Genomic DNA, 23437 nt, shown 5'->3' on the forward strand with positions numbered 1-23437 from the left:
AATTACATGTCCTACACTCGTAATGCTGTAAAAATCAAAATGGAACAGTCCAAGGGATGAAATTTCCAGTAGGAGGACATCCGTCCACTTAGAACTTTCCAGAAAATTACATTTGTCCTCGTAGCAGCGCGATAAATCTAATTTCTCTCTTTTTTTTTCTCGCAGAACAAGGAAGAAAGAAAGAAAGAGGGTTGCGTGTATTCCAAGCTGAAAACGAAGTTTCTATTGTATCTGGATTTGTTCCGACTTACCTGTTTAATCCAACTTTTCCACAGATCTCGGTCCCATGGGTGGTGAAAGCCAAGGTATAAGTGTCTGGTTTCACGATGCTGACTGTCCTCTTGTTGCTGAGTTTGATGACATTGCCGAGTGACCCTTGGAAATCCAGTGATACGCAGCACAAGTTTACCTAGCCGCGAGGGCGCATAACAGACCGCACCCCCGCCACCGCCGAGTTCCATCCACTCAGGTCTAGAGTCTGGACAGGCTGAAATCAGGATGATTGATTCGATGCTGCGACTACGAACAGCGTTTCACTCGTTTATCACGACGTTTACGACTTGTTACTCGCGCGATCCTGATTTCTCATTTTTATCGTCAGTTCGCTTGTCTTGATTTCTCACGTGATCCGTGTGAGATCTCTTTGGTACATGTCTTTGGTACACGATCTACTACTCCGAGAAAAATCTTTTTAGCGCTCTAAAAAGTCAGCTCGTCCGCAAAGGGTGAATGGTTCTAAAATTTTTATATAACAAATGAAAGGAAATGGAATTTATCTTTGAACAATGAATTTCGCAGTTCGTATATTTGATCAAAATCACTGGATTTGTAGTAGCGTCCAGATTTGTGCATTTATTGTGAACATGAATGTAACAAATGCATACAGACTGATGAAGATAAGTGTCGTTCATATTTTAATGTTAAAATTATATATTATACCAGTCAATTTTTATGAACAATTTAAATAAATTTTTTCTCTCCTATAACTGTTATTCGTGACCGAAATCATTTTTCTATTACTGATAACTATTATGAGTGATCAAAATAGAATTTCCCTAATCGATAATTATTATGTAAATCTCGTTATTAAAAATTATCATAAGTGACCGAAATAGAATCTCCATCAATAATTAAGAACAACGAAAGAATATATTCGATCCATTGCAATTGTTATTTATAATCAAATATTGAAATCTTTTAATTGTACACTCTTTTAAACAATTTCTTTTACATTTCGCGATTAAAACCATCAACTTGAACAAAAAACACATTTTTATTATTAATATTGGTTTTATTTATTTTAGCGGTCGCATTAAGACCATGACCGCTTCTATAATTATCAGATATACATTAATTCTCTTACAATTTTTTTTACATATAATAAATAAAACATAACTCTAATATACATATTGTTATCATCTATAATTAACTTATAATTTATTGAGGTAGCCTATGACTTTAAAAAACTCTAGAACATTTGCAATCTCCTTGCAGCTATTTAAATTGCAGTTTAAGTTTATTTTGTTATCAAGGATCCTTTTTTGTAGCCACTTGGGTCAGTCCAGAAAAATGTGTTCGATGCTTAATGTTATTCCGCATTGTTCGCATTTGGGCTGGTTCTGTTTATTTATGAGATATAAACACATTTTTCATACTGATTCTTTGTACCAATATTTTTCAAATAGCTGTTATTTTTAGTCTCTGCCATATACAGTCGTCTCGGAAAGTACGTGAACGCCTTTTCAATCGGAATAACTTTTTTTAAAATTGGTTCAAAGGATTTGAATTTTTGTTTTAGATATTAGACCGACTATAGTTTTCTATGTAATGTGTATACAAAAAGTTTTTTAGATTGCAACTGATAGAAATGATGAAAAAATTAAAAAATTATGTTTTTTCAATGTTTTGATCTAAGCCTATAATGAAAATTTTGAAAAATGCATTTTGTAGATCTCGGTAACTTATATGTATGCTGACAATTGAAGCAATTAAAGATCGTGAAAGTCACAGTTTTTCACGAATTTCAAGCACAAACAAGTAATTTTTACATCTTTCAGTGGCTGTAGCTTGACTCTGCATCGACCGATTTCGATAAAATTTTCAGTATGCATATGTTACCGAGATCAACAAAATGCATTTTTTAAATTTTCGTTATGGGCTTTCATAAGAAAGTTAAAGAAACATAGTTTCTTAATTTTTTTATCATTCCAATGTGTTGCAATCTAAAAAACTTTTTATGTACTCATTTCATAGAAAACTAGTCAGTCTAACATCTCAAAAATATTCAAGTCCTTTGAACCAATTTTAAGAAAGTTGTTCCGATTGAAAAGGCGTTAACGTACTTTTCAAGGCGACTGTACATTCTCAAATACGGAGTTCCGAGAATTTTGTCTCCACTCGTTTCAATATACCACATAAAAGAGAGTCTTCTTTACACCGATCTACCACCGCAAACCTCCCTGTATCAGCGTTTCAACGTTAGAACAGTCGAAGTTATTTTCCTCTGCCTCAGAAATTCGAAAACAGTGTCGAAAAAGAGATCGACAGCGCACGAAGTTTCACGCTGAGTTCTCATTCCTCCAGGCCGTTGATTTTCTACGATCATCGTTCATTCCGGCTGCGAGTGGTACGTATTAAGATTTACAGATCGTCTCGCCGGGATTCGCATTTCAATTCTTGCTGCGCCCGCAGCGCATGTTTATTCCAACGAGGATACCTTTGGGATGGCCCCACGATTCTATAATTCCGACGATCGTCACGGCGGTGTGCCCCGCGGCGAAATAAATTCTGCTTTACATCGATGTTCCCGCGAAAACTGTCCAGGAAAATTCGATTACGCTGACAAGCGGCCGTTGTCAAACTGCGGCCTGTTAGCCGCGCCGCATCGCGCCGCATCGTGCCGGTTTTGCGTCGCCGTCGAATGAACGCGGTCGGATTTAAAACCGGTCGTTGCTTCGCGAATATCAATGGACAGCTGGTACTCGTAGTTCCCGTGTTATTAGATGGCACGGTACGACTGCACCGGACCTTTCACAGAGGAAAATTCGGCTATTCCCGGGCCCACGGAATTCACCTTTCCGGAATTCGATAGTAATTGATCAATCTGTGTTGGTTGGCTCCGAGGAATGTTTTCGACGGCGCCTGATAGAAGAATGTATTTATTCTCTTCTGTAAACGAGTGCATTAGCTGGCATTATCGATTTGTCACGATTTTTTGCGTATCGATGTTTCTACACGTTTGGACTCAACGTGATTTCTAACAGCATCAAATACGTGTATCAACCACGGTATTGTACTTTATTCCATTTTTATGATAATATTTCTTTTTATATTTTATCAGAGAATACGCCGAGATTAAGCTGGCGTAGAATGTGTTAAAAATTAATTTTTGTATTCGTAGATTGACTGTATTTGATTACTAGATTGAAGACGAAATGTTAAAAGCATTTAAAGAATTTAAAAATGCTACTGTGCTACATTCAACTTATCGAAATGATTAGGAAAGTAAATAGTTATTTATATAGCCCTTGTGTTTTTTCTAATTGATGAGGATGAATTTGTATTCTGCGTAAAAAACCACAGTTTTTATACACAGATTTTATAGATATGTACAGATTTTTTTTATACACAGATTATAATCTGTGAAATACGAAAAGTTTAGAAATGTAATTAATAGACTATGGATCTTTGCGCATTTATGGCACGTGTACATTTGTGAAATGCAAAAAAGTATTCAAATTATCAGAGATAATAGCATTTTTAGTTAAATGTTGCTACAGCGTGTCTTCTAATCAGTGAAAAAAATTATTCCTCTAATGCAATTTTTGTGGAATAAATTTTGTTTTATTATGTTATTTATTATGCGTATATTCCGTTTGTTTTATACAATTGGTTGGCGAGAACTACATTTTTTAATTATAATATTTATGATAAATATGACCCGCCATGATCAAATGGTTGATTTGAATATAATGTAGAATTGTGATTTGAATGTAATCATAAAATTATACAAGCCATATGAAAAGTACGTATTTCTTTTATTTTTTCATTTTAGTCAGCACTGACAGAATGGAAGTAATAATCAATATATTTTTCTCTGGAGCGGTTCAAATAGTTTTTAATCAAATGTTTTATCTTCATTTTCTACGATTTGAAGAATGTTACAATAACAATTTTAAACTCAATGGGCTGGTTTGAAATTAGAAAAGTCTCTAAAACAATTGTTGAAATGAAACAAAAGTCTCTTTAAAATCGTCACTTGTACTACAACAAAGAAACGCAACGAAAGCACGTTATAATATTCCTAAGTAAGCAATTGTATCGAAGAAAAATGAAATACGTCGCAAATTGGAAATATATTAACGCGATAGATACTTGTTCGTCCAGTAAGTTATTATTCGATGAACAATTTTCTATTTCATCCGAAATCTAGATACATATATTGTTGTATCATCAGATCGTCACTTCACGGCTCCGATTCGAAATTACAATATCCACTAGTGTGAATCGCAAATGTACGGTGCAATAAATCCGAGAACGCAGTTTAATCAGAAATGTGCGCACTCGACATACTACATATATATTCATTATCATTTTCACATGTACCACAGAACAATATCGTATTTTACGTGCAACCCTTGTGGGACCCCGAGTTCCGCACATTTCACTCGGGAGAAAATTAATAATTGTTTCGATTTGTTTGTTACGAAAACAATCGCGCGCTGAAGAGCACGTTCATTTTCCCGGAATCATTTGGGGACAATTATTTTATAATTTTTCATAGAAAACGCACAATGTCCGCCTCCATTTCGATTTCTCTTTTATTACTGCAATTTCGACATTCTTTGCACGAACGTAATATGTTTCTCTTGCGTCGATCAAAGTGCGTTTCATTTGTTTATATTAGCAAAGATACAAACAAACATTTTTTGATTCAAAGCATGATTTTTGGTTATCAAATAAAAATGTGGATAGGTGTGGAATTCGTAATTATTTCTAAATAGAATTATTCTCAAAGCAAACAATTACGTTGTTGCATTTAAATTGGAAAAGATAAATGTATATGCAATGGAGATGCATATAGATGTAGTTTATTTAAAGATTTTGTGTAAATGTAGTTGTGAAAGATTTTATTTTATTTGTACGATTACTTTACTGTTATTAATGTTTGTATAGTCTGATTTCGTTTAGTTTCGAATTATATTGATTTATATATATTTACAGCATTGTATTCATACTAATATTAGAGAGTACCTCTTGCATACATAGTTTAAAAAGATATGTCAAACGTGTACGTCATTTTAAATAAATTATGATTTTAGTAAATTTATCGTCCGCGTGAAATATCACAGAATTAATGCAGTTCGATCAAAATCTAATTATAATTGCAGTAACATTTGCAAGCACCATACATTTAAAGTTCACATCTTTCTAAAAATAGTCTCTATCCTTCAAATTGACAATATACATTGGATTTATAACGTCAAACTGTAAAATAAAACGTTCTACGTCACAACAATATTTTATACAGTGAATTTTATATAATATATAATATAATATAATATATATATATATATATATATATATATATATATATATATATAATATAATATAATATATATATATATATATATATATAATATATATAATATAATAATATAATAATAATAAATATAATATTAAATATAAATTAAAATATAAAATATAAAATTAAATATAAAAATAATAATATAATATAATATTTATATATAATATACAGTGATTAACAATATTTGAAGGAATCACCGATGTATATAAAAGCACGGAACGGAGGTGAACAATAGAAACGGAAGTCTGTTAATTTACGAAACAGGAAACGTCAAAGAAAAACTGAAAGTTGCCCGAGAGAGTTCATTCAGAGGGAGCTGTTCGATTGATCGGTAACCTCATCAAGGCGGCAAAGTGTAACAGGGAGTGCATACTGGGAATGCAGGCAATTAAAACTTTTCGAAAAGCTTGGCGGTACAGAGTTGGTCAACGCTTTGGCTCATTATTAAGCAATCTCGACAACTTTTCTCTCAGCGGTCTATCCGACGGCAGACGTAGTTGATCAGTGAAATCCATTCGCGGAGAATCACTTGCCCTTTGGCAAAGCCAGCGAACAGTTTCAGCAATAAAATAATCGACACAGAGTTCGATCCGAGAGAGTCGATTGCGTACTGTCTGCCTTTTGCAAAAATCGTGAAAGAGGTCCTCGATGGCGATCGAGGGCCATTAGCGGCTCTTTCGAACTCTGTTAAATCTTTGATCGTTGTCGGTGTCTTGCCTTTGGACACCGTTAAAACGTAAGTACAGTAAATTCTCTCCAATTGACCCTCAGCTTGAACACAAAAATGGACAATTTAGGAAGAGAAGGCACGATCATTCGAGACTTGCGGCTCGTTTTTGTAATTGCTGATTGTGAATAACTATAAAAACGAGATACAAGGCTCGAATAATCGTATCTCTTCTTCCCAAAATATCCATTTTTGTTAAAAAGCTGAGGGACAATTGGGACAATTGCACCATGTTTTCTGTGTTTAAACTACTTGAGGACGAACGTCGATATATTGATTTTATTAATTTTGTTGTTTTTGATCGCTTTGAAGGTTATTTGAAGGGTAACTTCGTTTCTTTAAATGAAAGCTTTTGTATGAAACATTTTTTTAAATCAGATTTTATCTTACAAGGATTTTTAATTAAATGAAGCATTTACTTACTTATGAAACTTTTTTATTTTTCTTACGACTGAATCACTTTAAATAAAAGAATATATCGAAGAAATTGATTATCTTATTCCGTTTTTTGTAATTTGGTCGAATTTCATGAATAAAATAGTTCATTCTTTTGTTTTGTGGAAAGCATCATTTTTGTATTTTCTTCATCCTTATTTGCAACGTGTTTCTTCACAAGATCAAGGAAAAAACATATCAAATAAAATTAAAAAATTAGTTTCCGCATTTTATAGGTTTTAAGAAGTTAAAGTTTTGATTCGGCTATGAAAATTACAGATCAAATTTTCATTAAAAAATTTAGTATCTTATATCTAGTATAGATCAAATTTTCATTAAAAAATTTAGTATCTTATATCTAGTACAGATCAAATTTTCATTAAAAAATTTAGTATCTTTAATTTAATATCGTTATTGTTGGATATAAATAAAATTATTGGAAGAATACAGTAACCAGGGGGTGGCGCTGTAATTGGCACAATTACCCTATATATAGTTGGTTTGCAGTATCGTTGTATCGAAGAAAGTGGCGGACGCGCGTATCAGGCGATAGCGACGCGTGTTTATCGGGCCATCGATCATCTCGATCTCCACGGAAGGGCGGTAAAAATCGTTGGCAATCCCCGGCGGGCATTCGGCGCCGGTAAAAGTTTTAGGTGGTCCGTAAACCGCATTAACTGCGCCGCGGTCAGTTTAAAGCGGCCCGAGGGCTAGACGTATTCGCTGCCGCGGAGAAAAAGATCGTTTCCCCCTGGTCCCGGGAGTGTTTTCCGCTTAAACGGCTCGAATTCACGCCGTCATCGAAAAGTTTGATCCTCTAATGAGCGGCCCGCTTAAATTCATTTAACTGTGAGCAACGAATCCCGCACGATTCCCCGTCGACCACCGCGGTCGACGGATTTAATGACCCGTAGAAACAGTTGATCAGTGAAAGTGACTAACTCCGCGTCAATTCGAACGCTTCAACGGTGTACGTGTTTTCGATTCGCTTGTTATCCGACAGGAGTTCGTTGGGTATGAAAGCATGAGACGGAAAGGTATGCCGTGGCTCACGAAAGTGTTCCATCACCTTCTAAAACGGGATAATTCTTTTAAAATTGGATCAAATAAATTTCTTTATTAGTTGCTAGAAGGGCTAGTTTAGTAGATAATTTAGGGCGGACGTCCCAATTACTGCCACCTTAAGCTCATCGCGTGACTTTAGGTAATTACCTCAGAAGTTATGTCATTAATTCCAATTTGCAACATAATGATGCTTAAGATATCTTTTATTAAAGAAAATCTTTTTGTATAATAAATGTTATGTACTAATTTCTATAAAAGAATGCATAAGGAAATGCGATGTCCCCGTAATTGTTAATTATAATTAATTGCTATTTAATTTAAAATGTACAAGGAAGTGCAATATTCCTGTAACTTTGATTTAAAACATCGTCGTATTTCGTAGAAGTAGGTAATTATATAATAAATAAACGTAGTGTCAAGAAAGGTAAAAATTATACGATTTCAATCAAACAAATTACTGTGCTTAAATGACACATGTAAAGAAAATAGAGAAAACAAAATTTCGTCTAACATGGCAATTTTTAATATGACAAACATGGTTTCACATTTAAGGAGGTGCAGCAGTGAAGATGCGTCAAACTTAAAGTCGAGAAGCAGCAGCTTAAAGAGTACAGGTTCCAAGCTTTAATTGAAAAAGAAAAATCATCGTCCTGCGATGATTTCGTGCAGAGTTATCGTCAGAGTCAAAGTTGGTAAATCTTTGTCCAAAATTTTTCTATGCCAGAATTTTGTTGACCAGTGTATTTTCCGCAGAAGTTCCTCTGTACACAAGCTTGAGGAAGCATGAGGTGTCCTTATCTTTTGTCTTCGACTTTACCATTGTTGCTTATTCAATAACCCGCAACATGAACTTCGCGAGAGCTCAGAGAGCAGCTAATGGTAAACTGAAGGGTTTCATCAGAGCGGTGGTTGCAAAGGACTCAATCGGGGGATGGATCCTGGCCGCAGGCACCAGACCACACTAAATTCAGCTTCTCCGCGGTATCGCGTCATTTAAAGGAGGCCACGCTTTGACGGCCGCCGGTTCTTCAGGAATCGAGGCTTGATTAAACTCAAGATAGCTGCCGGTAACAGGTGTTCGGCATCGGCGAGCGTGCTGACTCAACAGCAAACAGCCACCGCGGGATGATCCCGTCTCTGTTCGACGACTTTCCCGGCACCACTTTCGGCGAACTTATTTGCTTTCTGGCTTTCACGGCCGCAACACTGGATGAAAAGGGACCCTTGAATCCCGCCCAGTGATTTACCGGCGCACTGCGGTTCCTGCGCGCCAGTTCCTCGGCATAATTAGCAGACCGCCGAGTCGATCTTCTTATTCGAAAGTAACTTTCGGTCTTGGCTTAATTTGTCTTTGGCTGAGGTCTTCCCTGTCTTCGTCTAGGTTTCTTGTTATTCTTACGGCCATGCGAGAGTTGGGACAATGGAGTCGATACTTCGGTCGTTTCCGCTGCTGCGGCTTCATGCTGGTTTACAATTCTACAATTGGTACATGTGTGCACAGTGTTTCTGTCGTGATTGCTAAACTGTAGACCCGAAGCATTAGAAAACAGGACTCGAACATGTTTTCAAACTGTTTAGCAAGATGCGATGGAATTTATTAAACGTGGCATCTTTTAGAAAGAGTTCTGATATTGCAACTTCTCCAATGAGAACGGATGTAAAAGAATGATTGGGATTGTATGTTTTGCTTTGATTAGGATCAATAGAATTTAGAAAAAAGGGATTTTACAACAGGAACAGATATTTTGTTAATTGATATAAAACAGTTCTAGAAAATGATGATATCATTGATGCTGTAACTATTAGACCAGTCTAAATGGTTTCTGATTTTTTCTTTCACAGTTCCTGATATTGTAAAAATGTTTCTGTAACAGATTTTTAGATAAATTTCATTATTCAAGTATATGTGTTATCATAGAAATAATACGAAGTTTAAATAAATCCAATCTTGTCACTCTTATAAAACGGTATACACTTATTCGAGCATATATTATAATTGAAATCGTATCAAGTTTAAATAAATCCAATTTTGTCATTGTTACAAAACAATGTACATTTATCCAAGCATTATATTATGATAGAAATAGTAAGAAGTGCGAATAAATCCAATTATTGTTATAAAATAATATACAACAGTCGCGTTAGGAGCTTGGTAATATAAATCTAGTATATAATATTTCGGTGTTTTATATATTTTATAATGACTGTTTTTTAATAAATATTCTAAAAGAATTTGTTCCCGTGGATCTTTTAATGTACAGACTCTGAAATATCTGGTCCACGAAAATATTTATTGAAAAAGTTTCCCGGAGGTAAGGGCTCTTTTCGTGAAAATTCCTCAGGAACTTTATTAAATCGAACGTATGAGTTCGAAAACAGAATTTTTTCCAAGGTATCTGTTTTGTTAAAACTACGTATGTAGAAATACTACAAATACTAGAAATATAATATTGAAGAGTAAGAATCAATTTACCGATAGAATAATTAACGGACAAATTAATTACTCGAATAAAATATTCGACTGAAAGGAATTCCATCGATGAATATTTATTCGAAACAATTCGAACAGTGCCCAACTCTGATATGAACAAACATGTACATAATATATTCTAATTGACTATAAAATATAGGGTAGTATGACTTTAGTATAACTGATAGGAGCGATTGCAAATGACTCCATTGTTAATACGATCTCTTAGAAATGAATACAATGTTAAACAAACAAAAAGATTCGATCATTCGACAAGGACATCTAATTAGGACAAGAATAGGTACATACATCTCTTCTAAAATGATGTAATTTACGTCATTAACATCGGTAAGTACGTCATCGATAATGTTGGAAGCAAAGAAAACAACATCTTCCGATAGAGCTCGGTCCTTCAAGACCACGTCAAAGCGATATTTACAAAGGTAAATATAATCTCGTGCTCCTTTGCCTCGTTACAGCCATTTATCGGCTTATATTGGTCCAGAAACGGCACCGCCAGCTTTGAATTCATACGAACGACCAATAACTCAACATTTTTATCAAATGCCGACGAAGTTGAACGTCGCTTTGCCGCACGTGATCCGACTGGAATCGCCGAGTTTTCGTTTGTTTGGGACCGTCGGATATTTTCCGAACTACAAATGGCGCACGATGGGATGGAAAACACAGAGGTTATCAGCTCCTCCCCTCTTGCGGAGATTCTTCAACCGATCAGAACCATTTCATCCTTTTGTTTCTTCTTTTGTCCGTTCGATAAACGAAGAAATTCTCAACACAGATACACACACACACACACACACACACAAGTACACACGGATACGTCACTTTTTCTCTCTATCTCTCACTATTTTCCTGTTACATCTTCGTTCCCATTAGCTCGTCCGTTTCGAAAACGTTCCGTGCGCAGACCGTTCGTTTGCTTTAATCTTGTTTTTCTTTTTCATTTCGAGCGCGGCCGAGCATACACGAAATGCCGTCGATCGATTAATTCGGAACAAGACATTCCGTTTTTCGACAGTTTCGCGTCGACGAGCGGCGCGGCGCACTGTTTTTTTCAGAATGCAATTTACAACCGATTGGTCGTCCCCGTTCCCGTCACGAACCGCTCGGTGCAAATATACGTGATTAGTTTCCGTCGATCTCTGACGGGTTATTAGCCTGTCGTTGATCCCCGATTCGTTCTTTATTAAAAGCCTTTGGCATCCGATCGAACCGTTCTGTCTCGTATAATTTCTCTCGGTTACAGCGTCCGCAGAAATTTTAATTATCGCGTGCGATGATCACATCGTAGGACATCTATACAAATCAGTATTATTCAACAAAGATTTATAGTGTTTGTTTTATCAGATGTTCGGTAAGGAACAGGAGCGAGCACACATCTTTTAAAATGGTATAACTTTTTTAAAACTGGACGAAATGACGCGAATTTTTGGTTATTTGTTAGGGGACCTACTTTAGTGTATCATGACTAAAATACTTTTTCTTTAGTTTTGATATTACTTGGAATAAAAAGACTGCGATTTTCATGAACTTTAAGTGTTAACAGCTCATAGCAACATCAACTGATTTTAATTAAATTTTTGCATTGCATGCAAAATACATTTCTTAAATTTTCGTTATAGATTCAGATAAAAAAGTGAATAACGGAACTTTATTTTTTTGTATTCCAAGTAATAGCAAAATTGAAAAGAAGTATTTTAGTCATTGTACAATAAAATAGTCCCTCTAACATTAAAAAACGATCAACTTATTTAGTCCTGCTTGAGAAAAGTTATATCGTTTTAAGAGGTATGTGCTCGCTTTCAGTCCTTACTGTAGACATGGAGGAAGTATCGACGTTAAATTTTATTTGTTTTTGATTTGCTTTTAGGTGTGTTTGCTGTGCAATGTTAACAGTGTTCATATTGCTGTTTTGTGATAGAATATTTTAAATGTACTACGATTTATTTATTATATTTTTACATTATTTGAATAGATGAATATTTATTCGAAACACATTATACTTTTGTCTTTGTTAGTTTTTACAGTTCTCGGTAATATTATTTTTAATTGAAAATTTTAATTATGTGTACTTGGTATTAAACTGTAAAATTCGAAATAGAAAATTGAAATTTCCTAAAATCGTTTCAGGAAACAGGAGTGTGTTAAAAACTGATTACTTTTCCATACAATTTCAGTAGGTTGAAAATGAAATAATGGTGTTCTTAAATTCTTTTAAAATTTTCACTATTTCATATTTCGTACGTTCATTTTTGTTATAAATGCATAAAATTAGCAGTCTATTTATTATTAATCTCTTATTTGAAAAGTGTTGCTGATTTTTAAATTTATATAATACAGTTATTATTTCTTTATTTCTCTTTTTTCTATTTCATATTCACCTACTTTTCACGATGAAGAGATTGGTAATTTTGCCTGAATATTAGATATATTGATTAAAAACTTCATATACTTTGACTTTTAGAAAGTTATTTCAGTTTCTTAAGTATATTCATACTCGCAGTAAACGAGTGACAAATCTAAATATTGAATCAAATATAATTTGTTAGTATATCTGACTACAATTCGCAATTTTCAGTTGCAATCAACGATGATCATTTCATGGAATGAGTCTCTCATTACATTTATATATTATTCAATATAAATATAATATTCATTATATTTTAAATTATTAAATTATATTATATTATATATATATATATATATATATATATATATATATATATATATATAATATAATATAATAATATAAATATACATATCATACATACATAATAATATAAATAAATAAATAAATATATATATATTATAAATAAAAAAGTATATTGTAAATCTTAGTACAATATAAATAGACAGCTAATAAACAGTTAATTACTTCTCAAAATGAAATGATTACATTTCGATAAAAATGTTATTGATCTTAAAATTTAGTAATTCTTTAATTTTGTAGAGTATTATCTAATGTATTTGCTCTTTGTTTATATTATATTAATATGCAAAATTATTTATTCAATGCCTAATGGCTGTTAACCTTCACATGTATCAAAACTAGTAGAAATGTCTAGCAATGGTCAGCCACATGATCCAATCGTTCCAAGCTATATAATTTTCTAAAAGCGATTGAATTCGAAAACTAAACTTCACGCAAGAAAATTGTATTTTCTAGTATTTAATATCTATCTCATAAATAACGGTAACTACAGAGAAATTGAAAATAAATAATACATTATACTTAAATTTGACTGCAATTTGAATTGCCACTAAATGTTGTGTCATATATTTCAATCGCTACTGAAACTTGCATATTTTTATAGCCGTCTTTAAATTCCAAAAGTGTTTGAAATATAAAGGTATTTGCTAATCTATTAACAATATGTTCATAACTATGTTTCGTGTGCACGAATCTCAGTTATTATTCATCGATTTGTTAATGCTTTATTTACTGGAAGGCTTTTCAATGATTTTCTTTTAAATAATGGCTTTACAAGCAGTTATTACATCTTATTAGTCCACATAATTTGTTGAATTATTTATACAATTTTATTGCTTTTGGACAATTTTTTGAGAAATTCTCAAATTCTCTCTTCAAATATCGAATGACTATTAAAAACTGCGGATATATACATAAAGTGTTAATATATTCGTTCTAGTTTTGTACATTTGATATGCGATAATATTATTATATTAAAGCTTATAATATTATTATTATAATTTCACCATTTAATAAATAACTGGTCACATGCCGAAATAACAATATCGTTTGATAGATACAAAACATTATGATGGTACAAAACTATGTACTAAATCAAGAAAAAATATAACGAACATAAAGACACATTATATTAGAACAAAATAGTTAATTTTTAAAAAGGGTTAAATATTTCAGTTTAGTTAATTCTTTGTAATTCTGATCTTCCAGTATGCAATAGACCAAAGTAATATTTCGAGATGGCGTTAAACGGTTCAGTGGTCTGAAACCTTAATTGCGTGTCAAGACGATAAATTTCAACGGTAAAAGAAATCCTGGATCCGCAGCACGCACTGGCGATGGTGACAGGACCGTTCTTCGAGAAGGATAAAGGACAGGACGCAGATAAATCATGGTGTTTCGTGGCCGGGGACGGAAGGGGTCGGGGCAGGCCGGAGGTTGTACGGGATCAACCTATAGATGTTTTCGTTTCGTCCTGGACTGACACGCTTTTATCTTCCGGAAGGACTTTCAGGATCTCGGGGACATTCCCGCAAACTGTTCAAACACGGTAATTCTATAAAAACTGTCAACGACTTAGAAGCGATTTATACTCCCGGCTGTCCTACAAAAGCGTATCGGGAAGCAGAAAGTTTTCTAGTAAACAGATTCAAAGTTTGTTCAAATCAATACTCACGATTGGGTTGCGAATCCCTTAAAAGAAATAAAAATTTTACGAGTCAATTCGAAGAGAAACAGAAGCTGTAAGATAATAGTTTAAAAAAATTAGAAATGATATAAGAATATTCGGGAATTCTTCTATTGTCTTTATACAGACTTTAAATCGAATTTTTAATTGTTACATGTTTTTAATAGAAATTATTATAATCGGTAGTGTTCGTTCGATATATTCGGTTCTATCATGAATGCATAAAATCTGCATTCTACTTATGATTAGGAATTTTTGTAATACTATCAAATATTTTATTCTGATTTTTTTAAATTTTATAATTATAACTGGTTGCTATGGTGAAGGTATAAAGTTATGTAAATGACATGCAAAGAGGATGATGATTCATTACTCTTATATTCAGTGATTGCAGGCTTAGTATGCAACTGATGAAATAGATCTAATTAACTGCAAATAATATCTAAAATTAAAAAAAGAATTAATTATTTTATGCCGACTGTTTGTAGACTTAGAATCTTGTATATATTTATATATTGGTTTTAATCAAAATTTAGAAAGTGATCATTTGACCGCTTTGGTATTTTTAGTAAAACAATAAAAAAAACCGTCCGTAAAACAATCAATCTATCGTCAGTTTCTTTTCTAATAACTTCGCTGACACTCAACTTGTAGAACCACGTACCTAGCAGCATACGCAAACAAGTTTCCATTCCCGGTTTCCATGCGAGCATAAATAAACAAAGACGAAAAGTTGGTTCGATGGCCGGAAGAAAACTGACAGCCCTCCCCGCAGGACTACCGAACACGGATCCACCATTCGGTTTCCACGGTTGGAATGAACGTTTTTATTCCCACCGACAGCTTCTTATCTGACGCGATTGAAGTCGAAACGCTTGCGATTGTATCCGCGGCAAAGAAATCCAATTTAAAGTTCACTTATCAGTCACGGAGTTACATGTATCGGTAATGTTCCCTCCTCGGTTCGACGAGTGGCTGCCGTCCGACAATTGATCGGCCGTGGAAACTTCTTCTTATTCTTCTTCCCGGCCGGAAAATACATCAAAGTTGAAGATAAATCGCGCGCAGCTCGATAACGAACAGTCGGAGAGAAAGATGTTCTCCTTCGACGATACACTTCTATTCGGGGCCGCGTTCCCAGCGATTTTTCAAAAGGCCGCTCTGTATGAATGGGCTGCTATTTATTTAGCAGTTGGTCTCGTTAATGTCCATTGTGATCGTTGTTAAAGAGATCGTGGAATTAAGAAGTTGTATACCGGCGAAGGCCGCCGAGAAAGTGCAAACGTTCTGTCCCTTATTTCTACAGTTTAATATGTCCTTTGATATCAAGTTAACGTCAGAGTCGGACATTATTCGAATAAAATTTGATTCGAAAAATGTATCCGATATATTTCTCGAACGAAACTTTATTCGAAATGTTATTCGAATAAAATATAGAATGATAAGAATAAATACAAATAGAAATTTCATTGTCTCTTTGACAATTTTAATAAATTGGAAGTGACTCGCACATATATGATAAGTACAAAAAATGTTTGATTGTTATCGTTATTATTTATGATAAAAGATAAAATTATTTTATGCAAAATTTGATATGTAAGAACATTCTTAAACTTTCAATACGTTGAAATAATGTAGTACCATAATTTCATCCTCATTCACTCCATGAAAATTAATTATTTAACCTGCCATGATTATTTGTTTTAGAGTACACTTTATAATCATTCTCAATTCTTTGATTCCTGTTAAGATTATTTTGTCTGTTTTTAAAAAATTCAGGTTACATAATTAAGAAGGAAAAAGAATTTGTATAATTAGTATATATTATAAAATACTTTATTTATGCATATCAATATTTATTTTGAAAATTGCACATTTTAGTAGTTATTCAGTAAGAATTTTGAGGTCAAGATAATTTTGAGATCATAATATTTGATGCCACAAAATATTATTATAATATTATTTTTGATTAATAAATACATTTTAAAAGTGCAACAAAATAAGTTAATAATATTTGTACTTATCCCTTCCACTGTAACTTGTTGTTTATTCCAAATTGATCTAAATTCATATTTTTATAACAGAATATCACAAACTAAAAGAAAACAAAGCAGAATAAAATTATACGCAAGTTTTATTTTCTTTCAAGTCAAAGGTCAATCAATAATATGAAAACAGTATTGCTATAAACAAATTACAACATTTCGAATTATTCTCTTCGTTAATTGCATAAATTACCGCACGTATGTCTTTTTATTTAACAAACAAATCTGGAACTGTACTAATAGATTTCTTTCAATTTTCTCGATTACTGTTCCCGGTTTGTTTTTCTATGAAATGAAGATACGGTCCTGGCTGTTCTCGCGGGAAGCTGGAGGTATAAAAGTCGCGGAGAGTTGGAATGAGGAAGCAATCGAAGGAAGTAGAGTCGATGGGTAGAAAGAACGAGATTTATAACTGGGAACTATCTAGAAATGAGTTTATGGAAGTTTCAACCGTTAGATGAAAATGACAAAGTTACACGATGGTTCCGAAGGTACACGGAGCACAAAGAAATAAAAATATAAATTCTGCGGATTTTTATCAACCGAAAATCATAGAAACTTCTACAACGTTGAAGAAATATTTGTAATTTTCGTATAATTATCGTTCCATTCTCATACAGTAGCAGAATTTTTTCTTCCAGGAACGATTTCATATTTTTTCACATTATTATTTCATATTATTTCATATTTTTCATTCTGTTATGCTTTTTCACTTTTAATGTCATTTTTTTTGCTATTTTTTACTACAGATATTTTATGAAATATATAATAATAGTGCAAATTATTACACGATGCTTCAATCTATCAGAATAATGTGACCCATTTTTATATTCAGAATTGCAATCTTTACCAGAAGAAAAATAACAGGAAACATTTTCATTTCGTTCTTATTTCCTGGGGAGCAATATGTTGAAGACGAAACTAGTCCAAGCAATCATTCTTGGAATGAAGGTACGTTTCGAACGGTGCATTAGGAATGAATAAATTCGCAAAGACTTAAAAGATTTCAATCCAAAACGTAAAGAAAGAGTTATAGTTACTAACTGATCAAAGCACTCAAACATTGAGGAAGTAGTGTGATTTTCAAAGGTACTTTCTCGTAACGTGCTATTGTTTCTAGATAACTTAAGATCATTTGCAAACATTTGTTTCAGGAATACAAAGATTTACTTTCATTCATCATTGTTTATTAGAAGGTTATTAAGCAAACTGCAATTTTAATGCATGTATTATAAAAAATGACGAAGTGAAATGTAACTAATTTTTTATTCTGAGTTTATTATAAATCTTTAGCCAAAGAAATAAATTTTTGTCTGATTCTTATTTCTACTCAAGAAAAATTTAATTTGGCAACAAGATCTACAGTTTAAAAATGTAATAGCTTGTTATCGATCTATGGTTGTTACCAAGGCTTCGCATATATGTTTAACAACTACGGACATGCACTTCACAGATTTCAAGACAAGCAACTCGCATTAGATTTTTATATTAAATAATAAATTATATGAAGAAATTCTACAAAGAAGATCACTGGAAATAACAAGAAACCTAAATCTCATTTTTCATTTTACAATTACTGAAATGATAAAGATGCGTTTATAGGAAATGTTTCAATTTTTACTCAAGCACATTGTAATAAAGATCGCACGAAATTTAAATAAATTCAGTCTTGCTACTTTTTTGAAAGACAAAACATTCCAGTCACTTTTGGTATTTGCTATAGCAAATGGTGTTTGTTATAGCAAAAAGTGCTGACTAAAATCTAAAAGTATAATACAAGAAATCCCTACTTTTTATAGCATTTTAATGGTTCGTACTGTATTAGTATTATACGAATGCTAGTAAAATTATATTATTTGTACTTGCGTTATACTCATGTTATAAACAATCCTAGATAGATTAAGGTAAATCAAAATTTTCACAATCACTATAAATTAAACAATATGAAACTAAAAATGTATTATGTAATACAAGAGACATCTATTTTTTATATCACTTTTACGATTTATATTATGTTAGTATTATATGAATACTAGTATTATACTTGCTTTATATATTTATTTTATAAATCATATAAAAATTATGATAAATCAAAATTTTCATAAATACCACAAATTAAACAACACGAGTGAGTTAACTGTTTAAAAAGCTGCAGTGACTTTCTAAAAGGCGAAAACGCCTGACCACAGAGAAAGCACATAATATACGGTCTGCATCGCGTAACGCTTGAACAAATCCTATTTCTCCCGATCTTTACCACGATGATATACGTTTCAATAATTGCGACCGCAAGAAGTAAGGTAGGGGGAGATAAAGCTGGCGGACGTTCCCGATTCGTTTTTTCCCTTGTTCGACAGGCTTTAGGCTCTATTCTTACCGACTGCTTCTTGCCTCGTGGAAGGCCGCGAGGATTGGCAGAATCTCGAGTAGGACGCTTACCCGGATAAAGGAAGAGCCTGGATCCGATGACAGCCAAGGGTCGCCTCTTCCACTGAGGAAAAACCAACCCCTTCAAGACGAGCGCGTACCCGCAACGACTGTATCCTGCCAGATCTGGCAACGGTGATGCGGGCCCTGCAACAAAAACAGGAGGAAGTGAAGAACTGCGGTTCTAATCAACGTAGGGGAACTCCTAGAGCTACCTATGTTCGCCACATGATGGGACGTTCGGATTCGCTAAAAAAAGCCGATGTACAATCTTTCTCATTTGCGATTCGGTTTTCTTTCGATGACCTTTTGGGATTAGGCAGCAGAGCTATAAGACAGGGTGAGTCATTTAACTCTTTCATCTAAATTTTTCTTCTGCGTCACATTTTGTATAAAAAAGTGTTATATCAGGGTTATTTATAATATAAATAATAAAAGTTGTTTGCTATATAAGGATTAATTGTTAGCTATTTTATTTTTTGATCATACGTGTGTTAGGTGAAACAATAAATGCTTCCGTTCTCTTATCAAATAAATAATAATATATGTATATTGATCCAAAAGAATGATATAAAAGTTGAATATGATAGAGTGCAGAATTAGACTGCGGATTTTATGCATTTGTGGTGAAAATGTATAGCTTTCGACTTATCAAAATTATTAAAAGGAACAATTTATTTTTATTCGATTTATAATTCTTAAAACCGTGTTGTAAAGTTTTTATTTTGAATAAAGATCCTCGCTCTAGATAATCATTTTCAATACTCTAGATAATGTAATTAACAGAGACTATCACAAAAATTATGTCAATGCTTGAAGATGATCGGATCCTCCCCCAAATAAGTGTTGAATTTCTTTCATTGTCTATCGTATCAAAATATAAGCACCTTTACATATGTATTAATATTTTATTTATACGAGACGAATTTTATCCTTACATTTGCCTTTCTCGTTAATAACAAAATGTTATTACTATTAACTAGTAAAGATGATAATATTATACAAGAGGAGTTTCAATGTTACTTTTATCTTCATCACATTAATAACAAAGTTTGTTATTATTAACATACAAAGATGTCAGTTGTATATAAACTAGTTTTCATTGTTGCATTTGCCTTTATCGTTAACACAAAAAATGTTTTCATTAGTAACTTGTGGAGATGGTAGTTAAATGTAAAATGAAGCCTTATTAGTACACATATACGTATTATGTACTTTGTCGTTCAAAAGTTTGGAGCACCATTTCCTATTACAGCGAATGGATCTTGTTGTTAATTGAGTACGTACCCGTTTTATTCAAAATATTGCACACTAAGGAAAACTTACGCCCACGCCGGGCTGAAGTTATAATTACGCTATAAATAGCCTTTAGGAGGGAAGTTTTTTAAAGGCTGTAAACTTACAAATAGCTGTTTACATAGCCAACATTAAAGTTCCTGCATATAGACCATGAAGCTTGTATATTTGCTCGTTACGTTAACTTTGAATCGCAAATAAAAGCATGCAGTAAAACATATTTGTCAAAGATTTAAACATTTTTAGTTGTGGTTCCAATTTTATTTGATAAATATTCGTTGAATTTTGGTAAATCATATTTCTGTACAAATAGAAACTATTTGGTACATAGCGAACATTCATGTCATCTGTAAACGTGTGTATCAAAGTGGAGTGCATGCAAACTTTCACAAAGATTGACAAGCTGTTCATTAGTCGTACTAATCCATCATCCACTGTTCACAGTTTACATTCTATGTATCATCTGGCTCGTATGCTTCAAATAACGTGGGAAGTTAGAGAACAATGACGAATATTAATGAGGATCGGTTTGTTAAGAGCTGACATTTTGTTTTGAAGAAATAGTAAATCGTTCACTGCTACCATGAACATACTAATGTTAGCATAATATAATAACTTCTCCCTCCGGTTAACTAGTTTCATCCAAATGCTGATATAACTGAAATATAATTGGATTCAATAAATTAATTAATTGTGTGCATTCCAATAATTTCAAAAAATTTGACGATACAATAAAACGTACAATGAAAAGTTAGGGTGAATTTATTCAAGACTTATAATTAGGCTGCTAATTTTTATTCAGATCTCCATTTCAATATATTGTTTAAAAAAAGATCAGAATTCGACAAAAGTTTCTTTCATCAATTAAAAGATTCTCCATTCGAAAAATGTAGTAACAATTCTGTCAATTTTTGTTGATTTACATGTTTTCTTGCATTTTACAGATTTGCTGTCAAGATCTGCTGTCTACGTATAATTTATTAAAATGGTACTTTATACAAATGTCCATAATCAAGGATAAAAATATGGCTGTAGTAATTGAAATTCATCGATACTGCTTCCAAGTTCAAACATTCGATTTAGAATTGCGTGAAGAAAATATTTATTACTATTCGATGGCTTCGTATGGCAGAGATCGATGCAGTCAGTATTTCGCGAGAGCTGTTGCGTACATTGAGAAACAGAATCTGAAATCCCGCGTAAAGTTGCTGGAAAGATGCTGCCGGAACAGATTTCAAATTCATGAAATTGTAATTTCCCACCGTACAGCCGTTGGCGCGAAATATTATGTGCGTGGCATTTAGTAACTTCGAGAAATACTGTGAACTGTGGAAATTGAAGGAAGGAACTGATTTTATGAGGGTCCTCGCGTAGTCCAGCGTAATGGAAATTCCTGGGAAAAATCTGAAAGGGCGCAATAACCGAGCGGATTTGTGAAATTTTCCTTATCATACATGCATTAGAAACCGAAATTCTGCGGTCGTTTCTCTTCGTCTTGACGCGACTTTGATATTTTAGAAGCTGAATTCGCCGGCAACGATATTCTTTGTCCGATACGGCAGACCGTTTGCATTAATGCATCTCTGCGTTGGTATTCGGCCCCGATATTACCGAAATGCTCCGTTAAATAACACTTCATGGTGTGAAGCATGCAAATCATCCCTCGGAGACTTCCTAGGTCACGCTCGCCTGACGTCATCATGTATATTTCATGGACGCGCATGGACGTTATACCGTTTGCGAACAATTTCCGATCGTTCCACTTTTTTCAATGGACCCTTTCTTCCGTTGTATTTCACAATTTACCGGATCGTTTTAAATCGAGCCTGAAATTACGGTACACATGATGCACAAACACGTTTGCGCGAATATTGCCGCAACTAGCGTTAATTGTTGGAGGCACGAATCATATCTCTCGCGTGGTGCTTAAGCGATCATGCTTATCATTCCCCATCTTAACAGAACAGAATTTAAAGAAAAAGATTGTTTCGATGGGGCAATTATTGTGACGAGTGCAAAAGTATCGAGAACAAAATATTTTTGGTCTCGGCGTACATATTTTTGTAATCGTGTAACACTAATCCTATAACACTATAACCTGCACATGAATTTGAATTTGTAGAAACTATTAAACTAGTTAAAAACAATATATCTTTTATTTAAAATTCAAACAGTTGCAGAAATGTGGTTTAGATACATTTATTAATAGCATTATATTCTCCAAATAAAGTCTTCGTTTATTAAATGTATCTAAACCACATTTCTGCAACTGTTTGAATTTTTTAATTGTTGTTGCAACTTGTTCAACATAACTTATACTGACTGATAACGCATCTAAAAATGTTGCTCTATAAGAAACGACAATATTATAATTTGTGATCCATGTATGTATGGCTCAAACACAAAAGAATAAACACATTCGAAATTTGAAGATAATTTTATATTATTTTCAATTTGTTACAATCATTAAAAGAGGAGAGGCATTAACTTGTATTTCTTACAATTAACTTAGACAATTTTTATCTTGGAAATTTCATCCGCATTTATCATAATACACGATAAAAGAAAGAAATTCAATCATTTTCCATAAAAGCATCCTTATTGCGGTTCGTTAACTGACGATGATAACTTTAGCGTTAACAGAACTCCATTCTTAAAAATATTCCCCGAGCGTCAAAGTATTAATATCAGTATCCATAATTTCATCGAAGTTATGCAACTTATTTACCCGAAGTACGTCGTGGCATTTCTATTTGAATGCTTATCAGTTCAATAGTTAATTACTACTTCAAAGATGGTTTTCCAGCAATCCAGCCTCGTGCACGTCAGTGGAGGGACTTCGAATCGTGAATACGAACGCGTAATCAGATTCCTCTAATTTTCAGTGAATCGTCTACGCGGAGACCTTTTACCAGCGCAGGTAATTATAGGATATGCCTGGATCTTATTACACAGTTACTACTATGC

At 33.3% G+C, this 23437-nt stretch overlaps 1 protein-coding gene across 1 annotated transcript in view; it reads right to left on the reverse strand.

Moving 5' to 3' along the window:
• The window catches only part of Phlpp (PH domain leucine-rich repeat protein phosphatase), a 185422-nt gene that overhangs the window by 83624 nt on the left and 78361 nt on the right, over positions 1-23437 (reverse strand). Inside the window, exons 4-5 of the mRNA XM_033467284.2 lie at positions 19187-19321; positions 252-487 (exon numbers count right to left, since the gene is read on the reverse strand). Of these exons, the coding sequence (XP_033323175.2) occupies positions 252-487; positions 19187-19321 (371 nt within the window). The remainder of the gene's footprint in view (positions 1-251; positions 488-19186; positions 19322-23437) is intronic.

The sequence above is a fragment of the Megalopta genalis genome, chromosome 1 (assembly GCF_051020955.1).
Source record: "Megalopta genalis isolate 19385.01 chromosome 1, iyMegGena1_principal, whole genome shotgun sequence".
In the NCBI taxonomy this organism is placed as follows: Eukaryota; Metazoa; Arthropoda; class Insecta; order Hymenoptera; family Halictidae; genus Megalopta; species Megalopta genalis.